The following is a 17,253-nucleotide window of genomic DNA, read 5'->3' on the forward strand; positions in this document are numbered from 1 at the left end:
TCTAAAGAGAAATACGACTAATGATGAGTATTGATTTGTTTAAGAAAATACATGAGTGTGTATGTTACGTAAATGTGATAAATTGTAATTATATGTATAATTATACATAATAACCGGTTGTTATGCATACCTTCCAATCGTCTAGGTAAGTTTGATAAATTGATCACTTTTACTCGCGAATATGCATAATACCCAAATGTCGTTCGTAAATTTGATTAAAAAAATAAATTATCACTTTTACCGGCGATTATGCATAATAACCAAGTGTTGGTGGTAAATTTGATAAATATGAAAAAAAAATTCTAAATGAATTTAGTATGTGAGATGAACATATTCGGACCCCGATAACAAATTTTAACATCGTACCCCGATATAATGATACAACACATGTATGAATTATCATGTTTTGCATATCATATACTCTGAATAATCGCTGGTAAAAGTGATTAATTTAGGGAAATTTATCAAACTTTCCAAAATGCTCGGCGATTACGCATAATAACCGGTTTATTATGTACAATAACCGCATTTATCACATTTACCGTAACATGTACACTAGACGTACGAAAGCATTAAACATTTGAAAGTTAAAATCAGATATAATGGCAGGTATAGATCCATAAACAATCAAATCATGAATGCTAAAAACTACGCAATACAATTCCCTATATATATCGATGCATTCCCAATCATAATACAGCAGCTACGTACTGTATATACACTGTACATTATTATGTATTTACTATAGGGAGTGGTCGCAGGTGTAACAAGGGGAGAATCCAGATAAAAAAACGGTATTTTCTCCCCAAAAAACTGTATAAATCCCGGTTTCACATGTTGACATAAGTTTTTATGAACGCTTGGCTCAACATAGTACTCATGAGCAGTCTCTCCCTCCCCACGTTTATATACATACAGTGTACGTATATTTATCCTCACTTCATCTCCCTTCACCAAACACGGTACAGTACAGTAGCAGGTGTCCGTTTTTACGCTTCACGAGGGCCGAGGGTCAAACCCAGGTTGAGGAAGTGCCTGCGCGCCCTGGGCCCTCCCCCCCCTTTATTCTTTGTTATTTGTGGTCGCATTAGGAACAGGAGGTTGAACACCTAAAGCAGTACAGGATGGAGCAGTACCTCATTCAGTGGAATCGGTATATGAAAAAAAAGGTTTCTAAACTCCCTCTATGGAAAATATGTTCATCATTGGTTAAATGAATCCGGATTAAAGACTCCGGATGGATGAAGGATTACAATTGCCCGGGTGTTTATTGCGCATTTCAAGTGATATATATTCATGATGGATTAACGTAATACCTCTACCCCCCCCCCCCTGTTTTTCTGGAAAAAAAAAAGAAACTAGGCGCATCTGTTAGAACCTGTACTGGAGAGAAGTGATACCTCTGCGTTACGAATATCAGCTGCTATATGGGGAAATACGAGATGCAATTACTGCCCAAAAGCTCCATTCTAGTATGTGATGGCCAAAATTCTGGACTAGAGTCTCCACTCCGGGATGTCAGGACACAATTCTGGACTAGAGTCTCCACTCCGGGATGTGAGGACACAATTCTGGACTAGAGTCTCCACTCCGGAATGTGAGGACGCAATTCTGGACTAGAGTCTCCACTTCGGGATGTGAGGACACAATTCTGGACTAGAGTCTCCATTCCGAGATGTGAGGACACAATTCTGGACTAGAGTCTCCACTCCGGGATTGAAGACACAATTCTGGACTAGAATCTTCATTCCGAGATGTGAGGACACAATTCTGGACTAGAGTCTCCACTCTGGGATGTGAGGACACAATTATTTTCTATAGAATCTACACTGGATTCTATAGGAAAAAATCTACACTATATTCTATGTGCTGCCTATAGAATCTACACTAGATTCTATAGGAAGCACCACGGTGCTCCCTATAGCACCCAGAGTACACACGAGCACCTCAATGCCCGTGTCCGATTTTATGCTCGCGAGCACTTCATCAACGTCCCAAAGTAAACACCTTGTACAAATTGTATTGAAGGATTGAAATCATGTTGATTTCATGCATTGGTAAGCCAAACTTGCCATAAGGGCGGTCTTCTTTTGATGATGGGTACAGTTAGTGCTCGCGACTAGAAAAAGGTTGAGACCTCTGATCTACAGAGGGCCTAAAGGCTCCATTTCAGAAAGTCGAGTTAAAAATTCCGGCCATTAGTACTGAGTTTAGGATGCGGTGCGCAAAATCGCAAACTTGTCTCCCCTCGAGGATTCAAGGGACGAGATTGCGGCCCAAAAAGTTCTCTTCCAGGATGTGGCAGACAAAATTCTGGCCTAAATGCTCTACAATAAAATATAGGGTCGTGCCGTCTTACACATGGGGATCCACAAATTCTGTTCTAGAGTCCCCGCTGCAGGATGTGAGGCCTAAAAGTTCTTTTTTTTTTAGAAATTGCTCTCTAGTGAGGAGTTAAAATTTTGGCCTAAAAAGCTGGAAATGCGTTGCAGGCCACTTAAGTGATCTAAATACTTCGCGGGTCAATTCAGTAATTTGAAACTGTACACGGGCCATTGAACCGATCTGCAGATGTGCACAAAGTGATCGGGATGTGTCGTGTGGGCTACTTAAGTTCTCTGGAACTGTGCCGAGCGTCACTCATGTGATCTGTAAATGTGCCAGGGGTCATTCAAGTGCTCGGGATCTGAGCGACGGGTCATTTGAGTGGCCTGTAGTTGTCTCACTTTGTTCATTTTTACAAAAATCGGTTTGAGGTCGTGGGCCACATTTTGCCTCAGGCCCATCATTTGGGTGTAAGGCCTCCCCCCCCCCCGGCTTTTGAAAATACACTAAAAATAGTATATATATATATATATATATACACACACACATACATTGAGTACATGTTCTTTGCCCCCTTCCCGGAAAATGTTGAAATGACGGCTCCGTTTTGCCCCTCGGGCCATGGGTCCAACATATATGTCCTATATTCAATTTTCATATGAACCGCATCTTCAATATACCCAACAATTTCGGGGAGTGGAGGGGGGGGGGACAATAAATCTGACCATGATGATCTTGAAAGATGGACTCTCAGCCCTAACGCCATCTATCATAAATCTCTCTCTCTCTTGCCTTATTCAAGTCAGGAAAAGAAAAATGGCAGTTAAAATCTGAGCATTCTACCATAAATTTGATGACTCTTTATGGAGCTAGTATTGAGATTGAGATATATGATGTGTGATACAAACATGGCATGTATAGCATATACACATGCATACAGCACATGTATTATGTATTGGAAGTATTGTCCCCTCTCTCCCTCCCGTCACAAGTGAATGGAATACATGCTACAGAAGAGAAAGGAAGGGGGGAATGGAAGTGCTCTTCTATTGACACTGATCAAATGAAGTCATCATTCCTGCCTGTCACTTTCTCCCATCTCTCCCGTCTGTGTCCTAGCAGTATATACACAGTATACAGTACACCCGCAGTATTTCCGAATGCGTATGCTCAATTAAACAAAGTTTTCCGAGTAGTTGGCAAATATAGCAGCGTTGTGAAAGGAGGGGGGGGGGAACTTTGGGTGAGGAAGAAGAGCCTTGGAAAAGGCCCTTTAGGCGTTCAGCTCAGCTCAGTGTACAGTACAGTTCAGCTCTTTTCCGCTGTATAACGCCAGTCCTTCCTCTCTCTCTCTTTACCCTCACCGATATTCTTCTAACAACGCCCGACTTTGTACAATGGGTACCACCGAGCGTAACCCCGGGGCAGGTTTAACTCCCCTAAATATTCATTAAACAGTGCTACATCTTTGCTAAACGCTCAAGCAGCTTACATACATGCATGTGTATGCGTGCTTACATACATAGACGCTTACTCTTTTCTCGCCACCAATCTCTCTCTCTCTCCCCGCCATTTTCAGAATCACTTTCTACACATTGGCTGTGTTTGAAGCAAAATGCTCTTGAACAAACATGGTTTGGCTCAAGGCGGAATTGCCATCATCGTTCGTTCGTTGCTGCTGTCAAAGTTTTTGAAAAGTACATACCAGTACATGCAAATCGCAGAAATATTCTTTCTAGGTACGTTTTTTTTTCTCATATACACACGTATTGAGAAATGTTAATGGTTTGAGTAAATATTGATATAATGAACTTGAACGGCGATCGAAGTCCTTCCAATGGATCCGTATTTTTTCGTATTGATATATCTTGGAAAAGCGATTGGAGTTTGGGAAGAAGAAAAAAATGCGACGAATATGTACAGGGTAGACACAAAATAGATTGTTATCGTCAGTGCATTCTGTTACTGTCAAAGTAAATGAAAATATTTGAAAGATTGGCGCACAATTTCGAAGCTGTGAATGAGTTTTACCGTAACATCATTTTAGACGAGTGGTTACCAATCTTTTTTAGGCCACGCCCTACCAAAGCCTCTTTAGAAGCTTATGTAACTTGTCATTATGTAACTTGATTCCAGTAAAGAGAAAAAATCAAGAGTAAGCTTCACTTGAAAAACGGAACATTATTTTGAAAAAAATAATAATTTCTATGAAAACAGCCAAAGCGCGAGAAAATACGGAAATGTCCAGTAAAACATGAATCATGTGGTCACCATAGCTGTCTCTCTTATATAAATTTCATATCATCAAATCATTTTTTCTCATCTTGGACATTTTCTCCAGTTCTTCGTTGTTATTGTTTTTGTAATTGTTGCTTCACTGCAGGTACATTATTATTGCTAAGAAACCTAACTTCAGAGATCAATGATAATACAAATACAAATACAACGCCACAACAGGCAAATTGCCCAACGAGGTGGCTGACTTAAGAACATCATGGATCCCCGAGCCCCTACCTACTACTGCTACACCATACATGCACCCCCCCCCGCGGAACCCCCCAACGAATCGGTAAATGCGGGAATGTGCGTGTACGTGTAGTGCAACCTGACGTATAGTTTGTTTCTGTGTAATGCTTGTTATGTGTAGTGCTGTTATCTGCCCCCAGTTTTACTAACTATGAGTGAAGTGTTATGGTTGAATGGTTTACCGTTGTAGGACTGTTGCTCTCTGTGGCGAGACTTTTTAACGGGGAGATCGGCTCGCATTTGCACCTTGAAGTTGGGAACCGCAGAAAACCAACTTCAGCCGACCACCACTGTGGGGTTCGAACCCGGATCCTCGCATCACGAGTCCGGCACTATAACCACTCGACCACCACAGCGGCATAATAAGTACATGATATACAAATGTAATTAATTACATGATGTAAACAATGTTGTTGTTGTTTTTTTAAAACAAACTGTTGAGGGATGCTGCTGAACATTTTGGAGGCATATTTGGCTTAATATTTAATAGCTGTAGCGGGCCATGTAAATAGCACGTCGGGGGCCTCAATAAAAATAAAATAGTCCGCAGAATCTAGTAGCCCGCATATTCGTACGCAGAATTTTCTCAGGGAGGGGGGGGGGTTTTCAATTTTTTTCTTCTCAAGAGGGGGAGGGTTTATGTTTTTACCTGCAAAATAACACTATAATCTCGACACTTGAGAGGGGTTCTAACCCCCCCCCCCTTGTGTACGCCAATGAGTCCACATAATTTTGAATAGCGTGATGAAGATTTGAAACAGCAACAAAGAGCCTCATTCTCACTAATCTTCGATTTTGATGCAGCTTTTGGGCTCAATAATATCCACAATAGAAACAACAAATAATAGGTGTTATAAAAAAAATCATGGACGACAACTTATTTTAAAATTATGAAAAAAAATGGAAGTGTAAACACAATTCTAGTTCATAAGGTCTTTTTCAGCTCATATTTCTGTTAATTAATGATTATATTAACTTCGGGGTCAAAAACACAATAAAACTTCTTCAAGGATGCACTAAACGTGATATTAATCAAAGTAGTAACTACTTGAAGACACTCATCTATGTATAAACATACTTAAACATACATGATGGACAGCCCATGTACAGATGACTCGATTCAATTCTTAACTCTCATTGCGAAAATAAGCCAAGCATTATCAATAATACGTCAATTCAACATACTTTATTTTAAAAAAATCATCAGAATATAAACTTTAAATTTTCCGACGTGACACGTCCTTGACTTCATGTGTCACAAAAAGAGACATTATGACAATAAATTTCACCGAATTTTCCGCTTTTTTCCAATGTTAATACTTTCACTTTATCAAAGCCGTAAAAATGAAGATGATTACATGAACATGAAGTTGCATGGACCCTGAAAAAAAAAAGTGTGACGGTTAGTTTCGGTCTTTTCTTCTTCCCATGTTCAATATTTGCTGATGTAGAGAGAGAGAGGGAGAGAAAGAGTGAGTCGCGCGACCAACGCGATGTCTCATTCGGTTGCAAAAGGGCTCTAAATTGGTTTTGATGACAATACACGGTAATTGGATTAAATCCCAGGCTAAATTCCTCCCCCCCTATCCCCCAAACACACATGGAGAGAGAGAGAGCCATGAACGCTGCCAGAACACATCGAGACTCGGCAACTAATAAATGGTTCATTCCGTCCCCCTTCATACATTCCAAAGACGAATGAATCAACGAATTACGTTATAACATTCGGGAGAGAATTGAACTCACGAATATAATCGCGCGTTAATATCAGTAATGGTTTCCGATAATCATTGCAAAATTGATTCCGATCCCCGATTCCAAGTCTCATTACCATAATGAAGAACTTTGTATTGATAATTAGTTTTACGTGTTGGTTTTTTTTTTAGGTGTGGTTCCAGAACCGTAGGGCGAAATTCCGCAAGCAAGAGCGACTGAGCCAACAGAAGCAAGCCCAGCACCAGAGCAATTCTCAGACGACCTCTTCGTCTTCGCCGGCGTCCAGCACGACAACAGACACGACGACCATCTCCAGCCTCAAAGACGCTGCCAACAACAACTCGGTGACGTCCATGGCCTGCGCTAAGGACAGCAAACCGTCCATCTTAACGCCACCGATATCATCCGATAATAACAAGACCATTAATGGTGAGTAACTCGCTATATTAGCTCGTAACATAGACCACTCTTATTGAGGGCTCTTCTGCCTTATGACATGGGAGGAAAACTATGCTCTGGTGCAGGGGTTTCCAACTTAAAAGCTTTCACGGAACCCTTGATGTATATGAGACTATTCCGTGGAACCCTTGATGGCAGCGTTTCTCAAAGTGTGAGTCGCAGCTCCTAGGGGCATCGCCAACCTTTCTCAGAGGCATCACGGTGAACTGGGGATACTGATCCTATTTATGCTTTGAAGTGTATTATTTTATATGGGAAAAAACGAGACTGTCCCTTCCCTCTGCCATTCCCTAAATGCGACCCTGCCCACGGCTAGAGTTCAATGAGCCTTCTTCTTGTGGGGTTCAATGAGCATTCTTCACGCATGATCGTTTCAACATTATGGGTGACCCATGATGGGTACTCTGGACAAAGTGATGTTCTGTGGGCCCCTATATATATAGTAGGATAAAATGCAAGAGAAATGAAGATAAAAATGAAGAGGTAGTGAAAAGTATATACAAAAAAAGAATTATTTTAAGAAGAAGGAAAATAATTGTATTTTTTATGAGAGTGAAATAGAACCTATGCAGTGGGTCGTCATCAGGGGGAACCCCATGCATGGGTTCAAAAAGTGTAGGCGTTTCTGAAGGGTGGCTATGCCTAATTGCATTAAAGAAAAATTCCAACCCTTGCTCCCCGACGCCTGCCTTCTCAAAAACATGTTGGACGAAAAAAAGACAATGGAAAAATGTTAAAAAATACAATATTTGAAAAATATATACAGAGCTTCAGATTATAAGCTCAAAGAAGCATGAGAAAAAATATATACGAAGTTACAGGAATACAATAATTTCTGTGAATATTATGAAAAATGCCCAAAAATGTAGCCAAAAAATCACCGGACATACCTCAAGAATGAGGATACACTTGTTTTGACGATTTTCCTGGAAATGTCGTTGAAGAAGGCGGTTGGAATACTGTTGCCGGATGCAATTTTGAAAAGATTGAGAAGTGCTGTATTGAATTCCTGTTTATTATTACAAATGTGTCTGAATCTACAAATTTGCGAGATGAATGTTTTTCTGAATATTTTGGTGTTGATGTTTGAATGCCAGTGTGGCTGAAACTGTTAACAGAAAAATCGAAGTCTTTTGCCATGAACACCTGTTTCCGCATTTATTGTTGTTTTTGTATATTTTTAATATCCAGGAACATTATTATGTCTTTTTTGTGGTTTCCTTCAGAGAAAGCTCTTCAGGATAGATGTTGGGGAAAACGCTGTTAAAATAGCATTTGTTGAAAATGATTAGATCATCAATGTAACGAAAGCCAACAAAGTTGTATTGCAGTTTGGATTTTTGTTCATGTAGAAGTGGAGAGAAAGGTTGGCAAGGGCGCTCGAGTAGCAGGTCCCAAATTGGTATTCCTTTAATCTGCTTGCGGATATGTATTAACTAAATGAACGAATTTCTAAAAAAAACGCAGTTAATTTCTCTCGAGAAATAATAATAATATAGATCTCAATATCTCTGGCAACAAAGCAAAACAAATGAGACTACCACCCATTAAAGATAACACTCATCTCTAAAAACAAAAATAATATTTTTCATTCACATTTTTTTGCGATTTAGTCACGGAACACACACACACACACACGCGCGAGAGTCTGATTAACAATGAGTAGATGCTTTCATCATGGCATCAAAACAAAAAAAAAAGTTTACCTGCTTGAACTTTAATTTAGCATCCAGCCATTAAAGATCTAAGAAGAAGCAATCAGGCTAAGAGCTTCTCTTCAAGATATTAATAAGGAAACGGAAGAAGACTTTCGAACTCATCTCTCTTATAGATTGAGCAGAACAAAAAAACAACAATGAAAAAAAGATTTTTGTGTGTGTTAAAGGAATGTTCTAGAAAGGAAAAAAAAATAAATAAAACGATGATATCCAAGAGAAAAAGTGAACTTTATCATTCAGGAGAGAGAGGAGAGAGAGGAATTGCTCCTACCAGAAAAGGAATTGTTAAATTAGTTTAGCCTCTTCCCTGTCTTTCAATACCCAAAGATATCGGGAAGTACAGTAATCATTCCTGTCCACTTAAAGTCCTTGAGGAACAAAGAAAAGAAAGTTTGTGACTACGAAGAGATTGTGACTTTTTTTGTTCAGTCCTCCAAATGACAAATGGCACGGACACTGAAAACGCTACGGCCGCGGGTCGGTTCTTCAATCCACTTAATTGCGGGTCGGACTTTTGTCCCGTGTCCTTTCTCTTTTTCTCTTCACTGTCCAGTGGTGGTGGTGGTGGTGGACACAAGAAGCGTTATTAATAACGGGAGAGATCCGTGGACAACAACAAAAAAAGACAAAATTCGTGAGGGTTAAATTTTCGTTTTTTGTTGTTGTTTTGGCATCATCGTGCTTTGGCTCACGTGATGCACGAGGTAAGGATTCCTCGACCAATGACATTCCTGGGGACAACGGATGATGCTCGTGTGTCTGTCTGTATGTATGTGGTCCCTCTTCCAGACGTACCGTACCACCTTCCATCCTACAGCACAGAAAACGCTGGGTCGAGGCAATTTCGTAAATGGTTCAGGCGAGGCTATTTGTTTGAGTTAGTGTCAGGAGGGCTGCGGCATAATGGCAGACCTCCCTTTTCGCAGCCATCTCCGAGTCATCCTCTTTTGGCTGTGTTGTGTGTTCCACCTTCCTCTTGTTCCGAATCTATTCGGCAAAGGATATATAGGTGTATATTATTTACGAGTATTCTAAAGTCGGGATGTGTGTGTGTGTGTTCTCTTTCCTCTCCTTTCGGAGATGTATAAACGCTTTTTGGATTCTACGGCGAAAGGGGTCGGTCGGTCAGTACGCAACAGGCCAATGACAGGATGTTCCGAGATGTCATCATCCTAAAAGCTGTAGATATTATACATACATATGCAATATCCGTGACCGTATATACTCGTGGAAATTTCTTGTGAGGATATCGAGACATTACCGTGTTTTAGAGATGCCTTGGATGGCTATTGGTCAGTGTTATGACCGGCTATAGGATCCGTGGCATACCTTTTTATATTTTTTATCGCATGGTCATTGTAATCTATTAAATCTATTGTGAAAAATATTAATAAATTTATTCGAAGTTTGAATTTTTCTTACGAAATGTTTCGATTTTGTACCGAAAAATCTATCAATAGAAAAAAAAGGGTGAATAAAGATATGACTTTAAGCCCTCGCTCTCCTGTATGTACATATAGGTACTACTTCTACTTTGGATACTTTGGTGTGTTATGGAGCCAAGTGTGTAAGAGGCATCGGACGAGTATTTTTTAACACGCATTTTGAGGGCCGAACTTAGGCAGGTATGAAAGGTGCGTTGCAACGGGCCGCTATATCTTAGGGGAGGGCCACAAAAAGGGGATAAAAATACAGTAAAACCTCGTTAAGTCGTCACCCTAATAGGTCGTCACACCGGTTAACTCGTCGTTTTTCTTCAGGCCTATCCAGCTTTCACAGACAACAATGTTATTAAACCCTCGTTTACTCGTTGCTAATTTCGGTTAACTCGTCACCATGAAAAAGTTTGAGATAGAGGAACAGATCATTTCTATGGCTTTTCCTTTAAAAAAATATCTTGTTAACGGCATTGCCATATGCTTAAAGTCACCATAAAAGCCTTATGTTCCAAAACGGAGCAGTTCGAGTAACAAAAGTTACGCTGCGGAAGTTCATTTGCCAACTTTAGTTTTTGAAACATTAGGGACTGTTCGAGCTAGACCCGATTTTTGCATGGGCCTTAATAATTTGGGCTTCAAATTTGAACAAATTATATTTGTTGAAAAACCAGACATTTTATCCAAAGTTGAGGTCTTCTAATGTGTACTTTTCCCTACCCCGGGCCCTCCACAAGTCCCTCAAAGTGGACCCTGTGTTCGAGATTAACTTGTAGTTAGCATGTGAGAGATTACCTTGAAAATTTTTACCAAGATTACCTTGTAGTTGTTTCATGAACTACTGATAAAGAATTAAAACACTAAGATTAAATTTCATGTATATGGTAAAATTTGATGTGCAGTATTATGTTGTGAAGAAAAGCTAACTAATCTAACAGTCGCTCTGATTAGTCTAAATTGAAAATTACTAGTATAAATCAAAGTGTACCAGTATATTTTAGCACAATAAGTAAAGTAATAAAAGCTCTGAAAAGGTAAAAACTTCAATTTTTTCTTATCTATCGTAATTTCGCAATCTATAAATTTTATCAATGTGTTGTAATTTTAATTCATATTTTAATAAATGTCGCTTAAGTCGTCGTAATTTTTTGATAACATGAGGTGATGACTTATCGAGGTTTTACTGTACTTTGATTATATTATGACCAGGGGCGGCTTAAGTGAGGGTGCAAGGGATGCGGTGCACCCGGGCGGCAGGTTGTAAGGGGCGGCAGCGAAGACTTTAATTAAGACTCCAAAATTTTTAAAAACTTAACACAGTGAGAATTCACATTTGACATCACTCTTTTGAGTCATACCACGATGTTGAGAAAACTTGAGAGAATAAATAGTCAGGACCTTTGACCGTAAATACCAAAAACAAGAATGGAAGCTATCAGGGGGCGGCTGAGAGACAAAAATCTCTATCTGGGATCTCTGATTTTTGCGCCTCCTGTCTATTCCCACCATAGCCCCTACATCCTGCGTGAAGGCCCCAGGCTGAAACCTTCGCAGACACCAAGCCAGATTTTAAATGAGGGGGGGGGGGCTCTTCCACAGCTAGTTTAAAACGTGAAAAAAGGTAAGGATAGAGTCCCGGGCCTCCGGGCAGGAGCCCTGTCAGCTCTACCCTTGTGGGTCATGCCCCCCCCCTCATAATTTATCCCAATAATTCCTAACAAAAAACTTTTTTTTTTGCCCTTTCACCTCGGATGTAGAGGGAGTACGGTTACTAAATTTGTAATATTCAAATGCCTCTTGTAATTATTCAACATTACACGAGATAGTCATATTTTTTCAATGCATGCTTGCACGGCTGAAATTGTATCTAGTTGCGGCCCTGGGTGGATTATAAAAAATACTTGTGACAGAAATAGAAATTCTATTATAGAGAATTATAGATTGAATAAGTGTCTTTTATAATTTTTTACTAAAACATGATTCAGTGATATTTTAAAAGAAATAGCTATAGGTATCATTAGCAGTTTTTGACTGAATATATATCTGTAGCCCCGACAGCTCTAACCCTTTCCCACTAACACTCCTGAAGCGACAACTTAAACAAGCAACCCTCCAGAAATGGCAGCAATTTGGGACCAAGGAACAACAGCTAGGAAAGTGCACGAAATTGTCACATACAATACACTAAACTAGAATAGGAAGACGACTATCTCCATAACACAGGACCGGTCCATTCCCTATATATCTACACGAACGGAAACGCAACCGAACAGATAAATGTGCCTGCGGTATGGTGGGTACTCCAGTTCACTATGCCACAGAGTGCAAATTTACAAAGCATCTACACATGTACAAATATTCCGAAAACAATAGAAAACTAAAAAACAATGGTTCACTCAGATAATCAAAAACAAAAACACAGCAGCAAAGATTACAAGCCTTGTCAGATATATACACGCCAACGGAAAACAAAAAAAAATCTGTCCACCAGATTTATAAAATAATGTTTTAAATGTTGCAAAAATAAGGGGGAGAAAAAACAGAAGTGGATAAAAACAACAACAAAATCATATCCACATGACTGCCACTACTAATACATAACCATTACACGTACAAGATATAGCATGTACTAACGTGACCCGAACAAGAATTTTTATGACATTCCCGTTACAATGATGTAAATGTGATAACCACAAGTGTCCTCCATTCAGCTCTTCTAGCGGGGGTGCTAGCGGAAGGACACGAATGGTTTCTTAATAACCATTACATGTAGTTTTTATTTTATATATATCCTCATTTTTTCTTTAATAAATATAACCAGCCAGAAAGAACGAGCCAACCAAAACAACAAGGCCAAAGTTGATCCTTAGTTAAGGCTCTCTCTCCAGACAATCTCCCATTTAAACTAATACCACATTGCTCATCAAAATAGGTTTAGAGCGAGACGACTCGTCCTGGCAGTTATATAGTATATGCATATGTGTATTTCTTTCCTCTATTCAAGTTGTTCATGCATTTCATGTCCACAACACACGTGCGTACTCATATTGTCGTATTCGTGTTGCTCACCGAATAAGGTGCTAAGCGAGATGACACGGGTGATCCCTAATTGTATATATTCTCCCACACAATAATTCTATTTCGTATATTTTCATCAAATCCACCGGGGAGAGCGAGTGAACTCAACCCAATAAAACTGAAGCTGGCTTCTAGTCCGCAAGTTATCAAACCCATTTGCTCACCAATAAGGTGTTAAGCGAGATGACTCGCTCCCCCGTTGGATATTTTATATCAAATACAAATATACAAATACAAATACAACGCCACAACAGGCAAAATGCCCAACAATAAGATTCTCATTTCGTTTGGTTTTTTCGTTTTCTTTTTTTGTATCCTGTGTATATAATATGACAAGTGTAAGATAACAGATGAGATGTCATGGGGTGGGGGGGGGGGCCAATAGCTTTTAAAACATTCCTCCATCCTAACATGCGTATTCATTCGTCTTAACGAATCCCCGAAACTTTTCTCCAACTCCTAACCCCATTTCGTCTGTAATCACCACAAAATTCGTTAATCGTGACAGAACACAATTTTCTGGGGAAAATATGTTGTAAAAATTTTATATTTTTCTCTCTCTTTTTTATTTTTTATACAAAATAAAGTGCTCCGGACTCTGCCACAAAACTGGGCTGAAAGAGATCTCGGCAACGGGATAAGTCCAGTGGCAAAGTTCTGGCGTGCATTCATTCATTCAGCCCCGACAGCCCTACAACTTTTTTCACCGGGCAATGGGCACTATCGTCAAAACTTATGGTTGAATTTTATTTTTTACAGCCATGAAATAATATTTTCATGTCCATTCTTGGGTGCCCATTGGTGCGCTGGTGGGCACCAGCGTGTTTATGGTTAGTGGATGATTGGGAAACTACGTTTTAGATGTCCACAAAGCTGTTTTTGCACTGGACCGCAAAATACGGGCAAGTCCATCCCGCGCATTTAAAATGTTAGATCTGTATGAGTGCTGTAGTGGTCGGTTGGTAAGATACTGAGTTAGAGATGGGAAGAGTGGTACATGGATTCAAATCCACCCACCTCCAAATAATTACACTTTTAACCCCACAGTGGTGGTCGGCTGAAGTTGGTTTTCTGTGGTTTCCAACTTCAAGGCGCAAATGCGAGCCGATCTCCCCGTTAAAAAGTCTCGCCACAGAGAGCAACAGTCCTACAACGAAAAATCATTCAATCATAACACTTCACTCATAGTTTGAAAAACTGGTGGCAGATGGCAGCACTACACATAACAAGCATTACAGAGAAACAAAAACTTCACGTCAGGTTTCACTACACGTACACGCACATTCCCTCATGTACAGATTCGTTGGGGGTATCGCGGGGGGTTGTGGGCGGGGTGCATGTGTGGTGTAGCAGTAGTAGGTAGGGCCCGTAGGTAGGGTAAAAAAGGGTTCGGGGATCCATGATGTTCTTAAGTCAGCCACCTCGTTGGGCAATTTGCCTGTTGTGGCGTTGTATTTGTATATGTGTTGTGTATGAATAATTATTCTGTCTGATGTTGATGTCTCGTCTTCATTACATGAATGTAATCATTAATAATTGTTTCTTTTCCTCCCTCCTCTCTTGTAGGAAAAGTTTCCCCTTCCCTGAAATGGGCATCCTCACCTTGCCAGCAGAAACCGGCCATCGCTGCGATAAGTCCCTTGACGTCACTGAGTTCATCTTGTTCAAGCACGTCGTTCCCAAGCGTTCTGGGATCGGTTCCTTACCCGTTACAAGCCATAGACACTAAACCGACCCTTGCGTCCATGTTCTGACTTCACCAACTGTGGAACTCGCGATGAAAAAGGACACGAAAAATAACATTTCTTGATGTTTCTTATGCTGGACGAATTCAAGAAACTCGGAATTTACAGACTTTCCCCTTCGGAAAAGCGGGAGCAGTGCCAAAAAAAATAAATAAATTATAAATTGATTAATTTAGGTTGACAAAAAAGATAAATTCAAAAATTTCCCACCCATTTATTGTAGAAAAAATGACCGTGGGACCACCCAAAAGTCGAATGATGGTCAGTTAACTAGGTCTGGATTTGAATCCCGACAAGAGGCTTCTCTTCGGGTAAAGGCTATGATACTTCGTGTCAGTTGCCTTGTCTTCGCTAGGGTCCTTCAACGCGCGTGGCCATTGAGCTAAATTTGCGCCTGGAGTTTTTTACCATGGTCGACCAACGATTTTGAGAAAATAACCTATTTTAACATTCAAGATGATTGAATTAAAAAAAAAAGTATAATTGTTAAATCCACCAGACCGTAAATTGAGGAATTCGTGAGATACTCTCCATCCCTAACGTAGGTGTGTATTTGAAAACATGTCTAGATCAGTGGTTCTCAACCTTTGAAAGCCCGCGGCCCGGTTGATTTCATTTTCGTGAGTGAAAGGCCTGGCCATACATACGATTAATGAGAAATAAATGCGTAGAAATGGAACAATGAATTACTCGCGGCCCACTTTGAATGATGTCAGAGCCCGATGGTGGAGAAACACTGGTCTAGATTGTTACGTGTAAAATAACCACGTGGCACGACAAACATTGATCAAAATCTCAAACAGTGACGCCATCTTCCGGACGAAATACCCACTAAAGCTTCTGCACATATCAAAAAATAGCAAAAAAAATTCCGAATTTTCTTGGATTATCTCCCAGCGTTATTAACTTAAATACTGTATCTGTACATACATATTCGTGTTATTCTCACAAGCGTTCGTACAGCTTTTTCAGAAAACTGCCCGATTCCAAATTCTGAGACGTTTAATCATAACTTCTCAATCTCAATAACGTTACTCTTATTCAATTTGTTCAAAGAATCTCAACTAGAATTTGCCAAATCTAAAAATAAATAAGGAAAACGACAGCCAAAAAAAGAATTTATAGAATCCACAGAATTTCTCACATTCAAAAACATGCATAAAATTCTTGAATAAATGTTGCAAATCATCATTTTGTTGCGCATAAAATTTATAATTTACTTGCATATATAAAATTCACCCGAAAAGGAATTCAGAATATACTGCGTTAACGTTCAGTTCAAACCATATTGAGATTCAACAAATATTGTACTTATGATTGATATTGTATAAAACATAGTCTCTTTATGCGTGTGTGTGTGAATGACGTTGTAAATACACTCGAATATTTTAATAAAAATGTGTGGTAAACATTTTGCATTTCTTTACTAGAATATCGTTACAGAAAAGTACGATAAAGGACGATTCTGAATTCTTGGGACACTTTCAGAGGTACGAGACACCTAAAGCAAGCACTTTTGGTTATAGAATGTGAGGTCGAATCGCAATATACCAAAGGCGGTAGGGTAGACCGTGTTTTGGAGAGAGCCTATCACCACTTCACCAGAAACAAATATCACATTTTTCCGACGGATTTCCTGCAATGAGTGCAGTCAACAATTACAGGGTGCAGGGCATTATAACGCAATAGGCCTACTCATGGTCAAACCCTTGGTTACGCAAATTGTACAATTTTCAAGCGCTGAAAAGTCATTGTACCACTCGATCATTGTTTGGCGTAGCATAATCTTGATGGTCCTCGCACCAATAAAATAACAAACTCCAATCCGATCCGAAGATGCATATGTACCCCCGAATGGTTGATAGCAAATATCGCAGCAATTCCGTCAGAAAAATATTTATTTCTGGTGAAGTGTTGTTGTGCTCTCTCTAGAAACACTGTCTACAGCCTTTGATATTGCGATTCGGCAGCACATTCTACGACCAAAAATGCTTTTTTTTAAGAGTTTCTATCACGTCTTACAGTTTGTCCCACAAATTTAGAATCTTCCTGTATTTCAACGTATATAAAGAACCCCGTGAATGTTTTTGGGATTGCAATTTAGAAAACAGTTTTCGTTAAAGATATTTTTCATTTTAAGATATATATATGTGTGTGTGTGCTGTATAAGGGGGCCTCCTTGCATAGTGAAATCCGTTTATAACGATACTGTATATAAGATGAACCTGCCTATAACGATACTTTCTTTGG

At 39.7% G+C, this 17,253-nt stretch overlaps 1 protein-coding gene across 1 annotated transcript in view; it reads left to right on the top strand.

Moving 5' to 3' along the window:
- LOC149088788 (paired mesoderm homeobox protein 2B-like) overlaps nt 1-16,408 on the top strand; it is a 73,702-nt gene extending 57,294 nt beyond the window's left edge. Inside the window, exons 3-4 of the mRNA XM_089253111.1 lie at nt 6,738-6,996; nt 14,825-16,408. Of these exons, the coding sequence (XP_089109237.1) occupies nt 6,738-6,996; nt 14,825-15,012 (447 nt within the window). The 3' untranslated portion in view covers nt 15,013-16,408. The remainder of the gene's footprint in view (nt 1-6,737; nt 6,997-14,824) is intronic.
- The last annotated feature ends 845 nt before the right edge of the window (nt 16,409-17,253 follow it).

Source organism: Pholcus phalangioides, unplaced genomic scaffold, assembly GCF_987345545.1.
Source record: "Pholcus phalangioides strain wild (caught in Gottingen) unplaced genomic scaffold, Ppha-v1.0 ptg000003l_1, whole genome shotgun sequence".
Lineage (NCBI taxonomy): Eukaryota > Metazoa > Arthropoda > Arachnida > Araneae > Pholcidae > Pholcus > Pholcus phalangioides.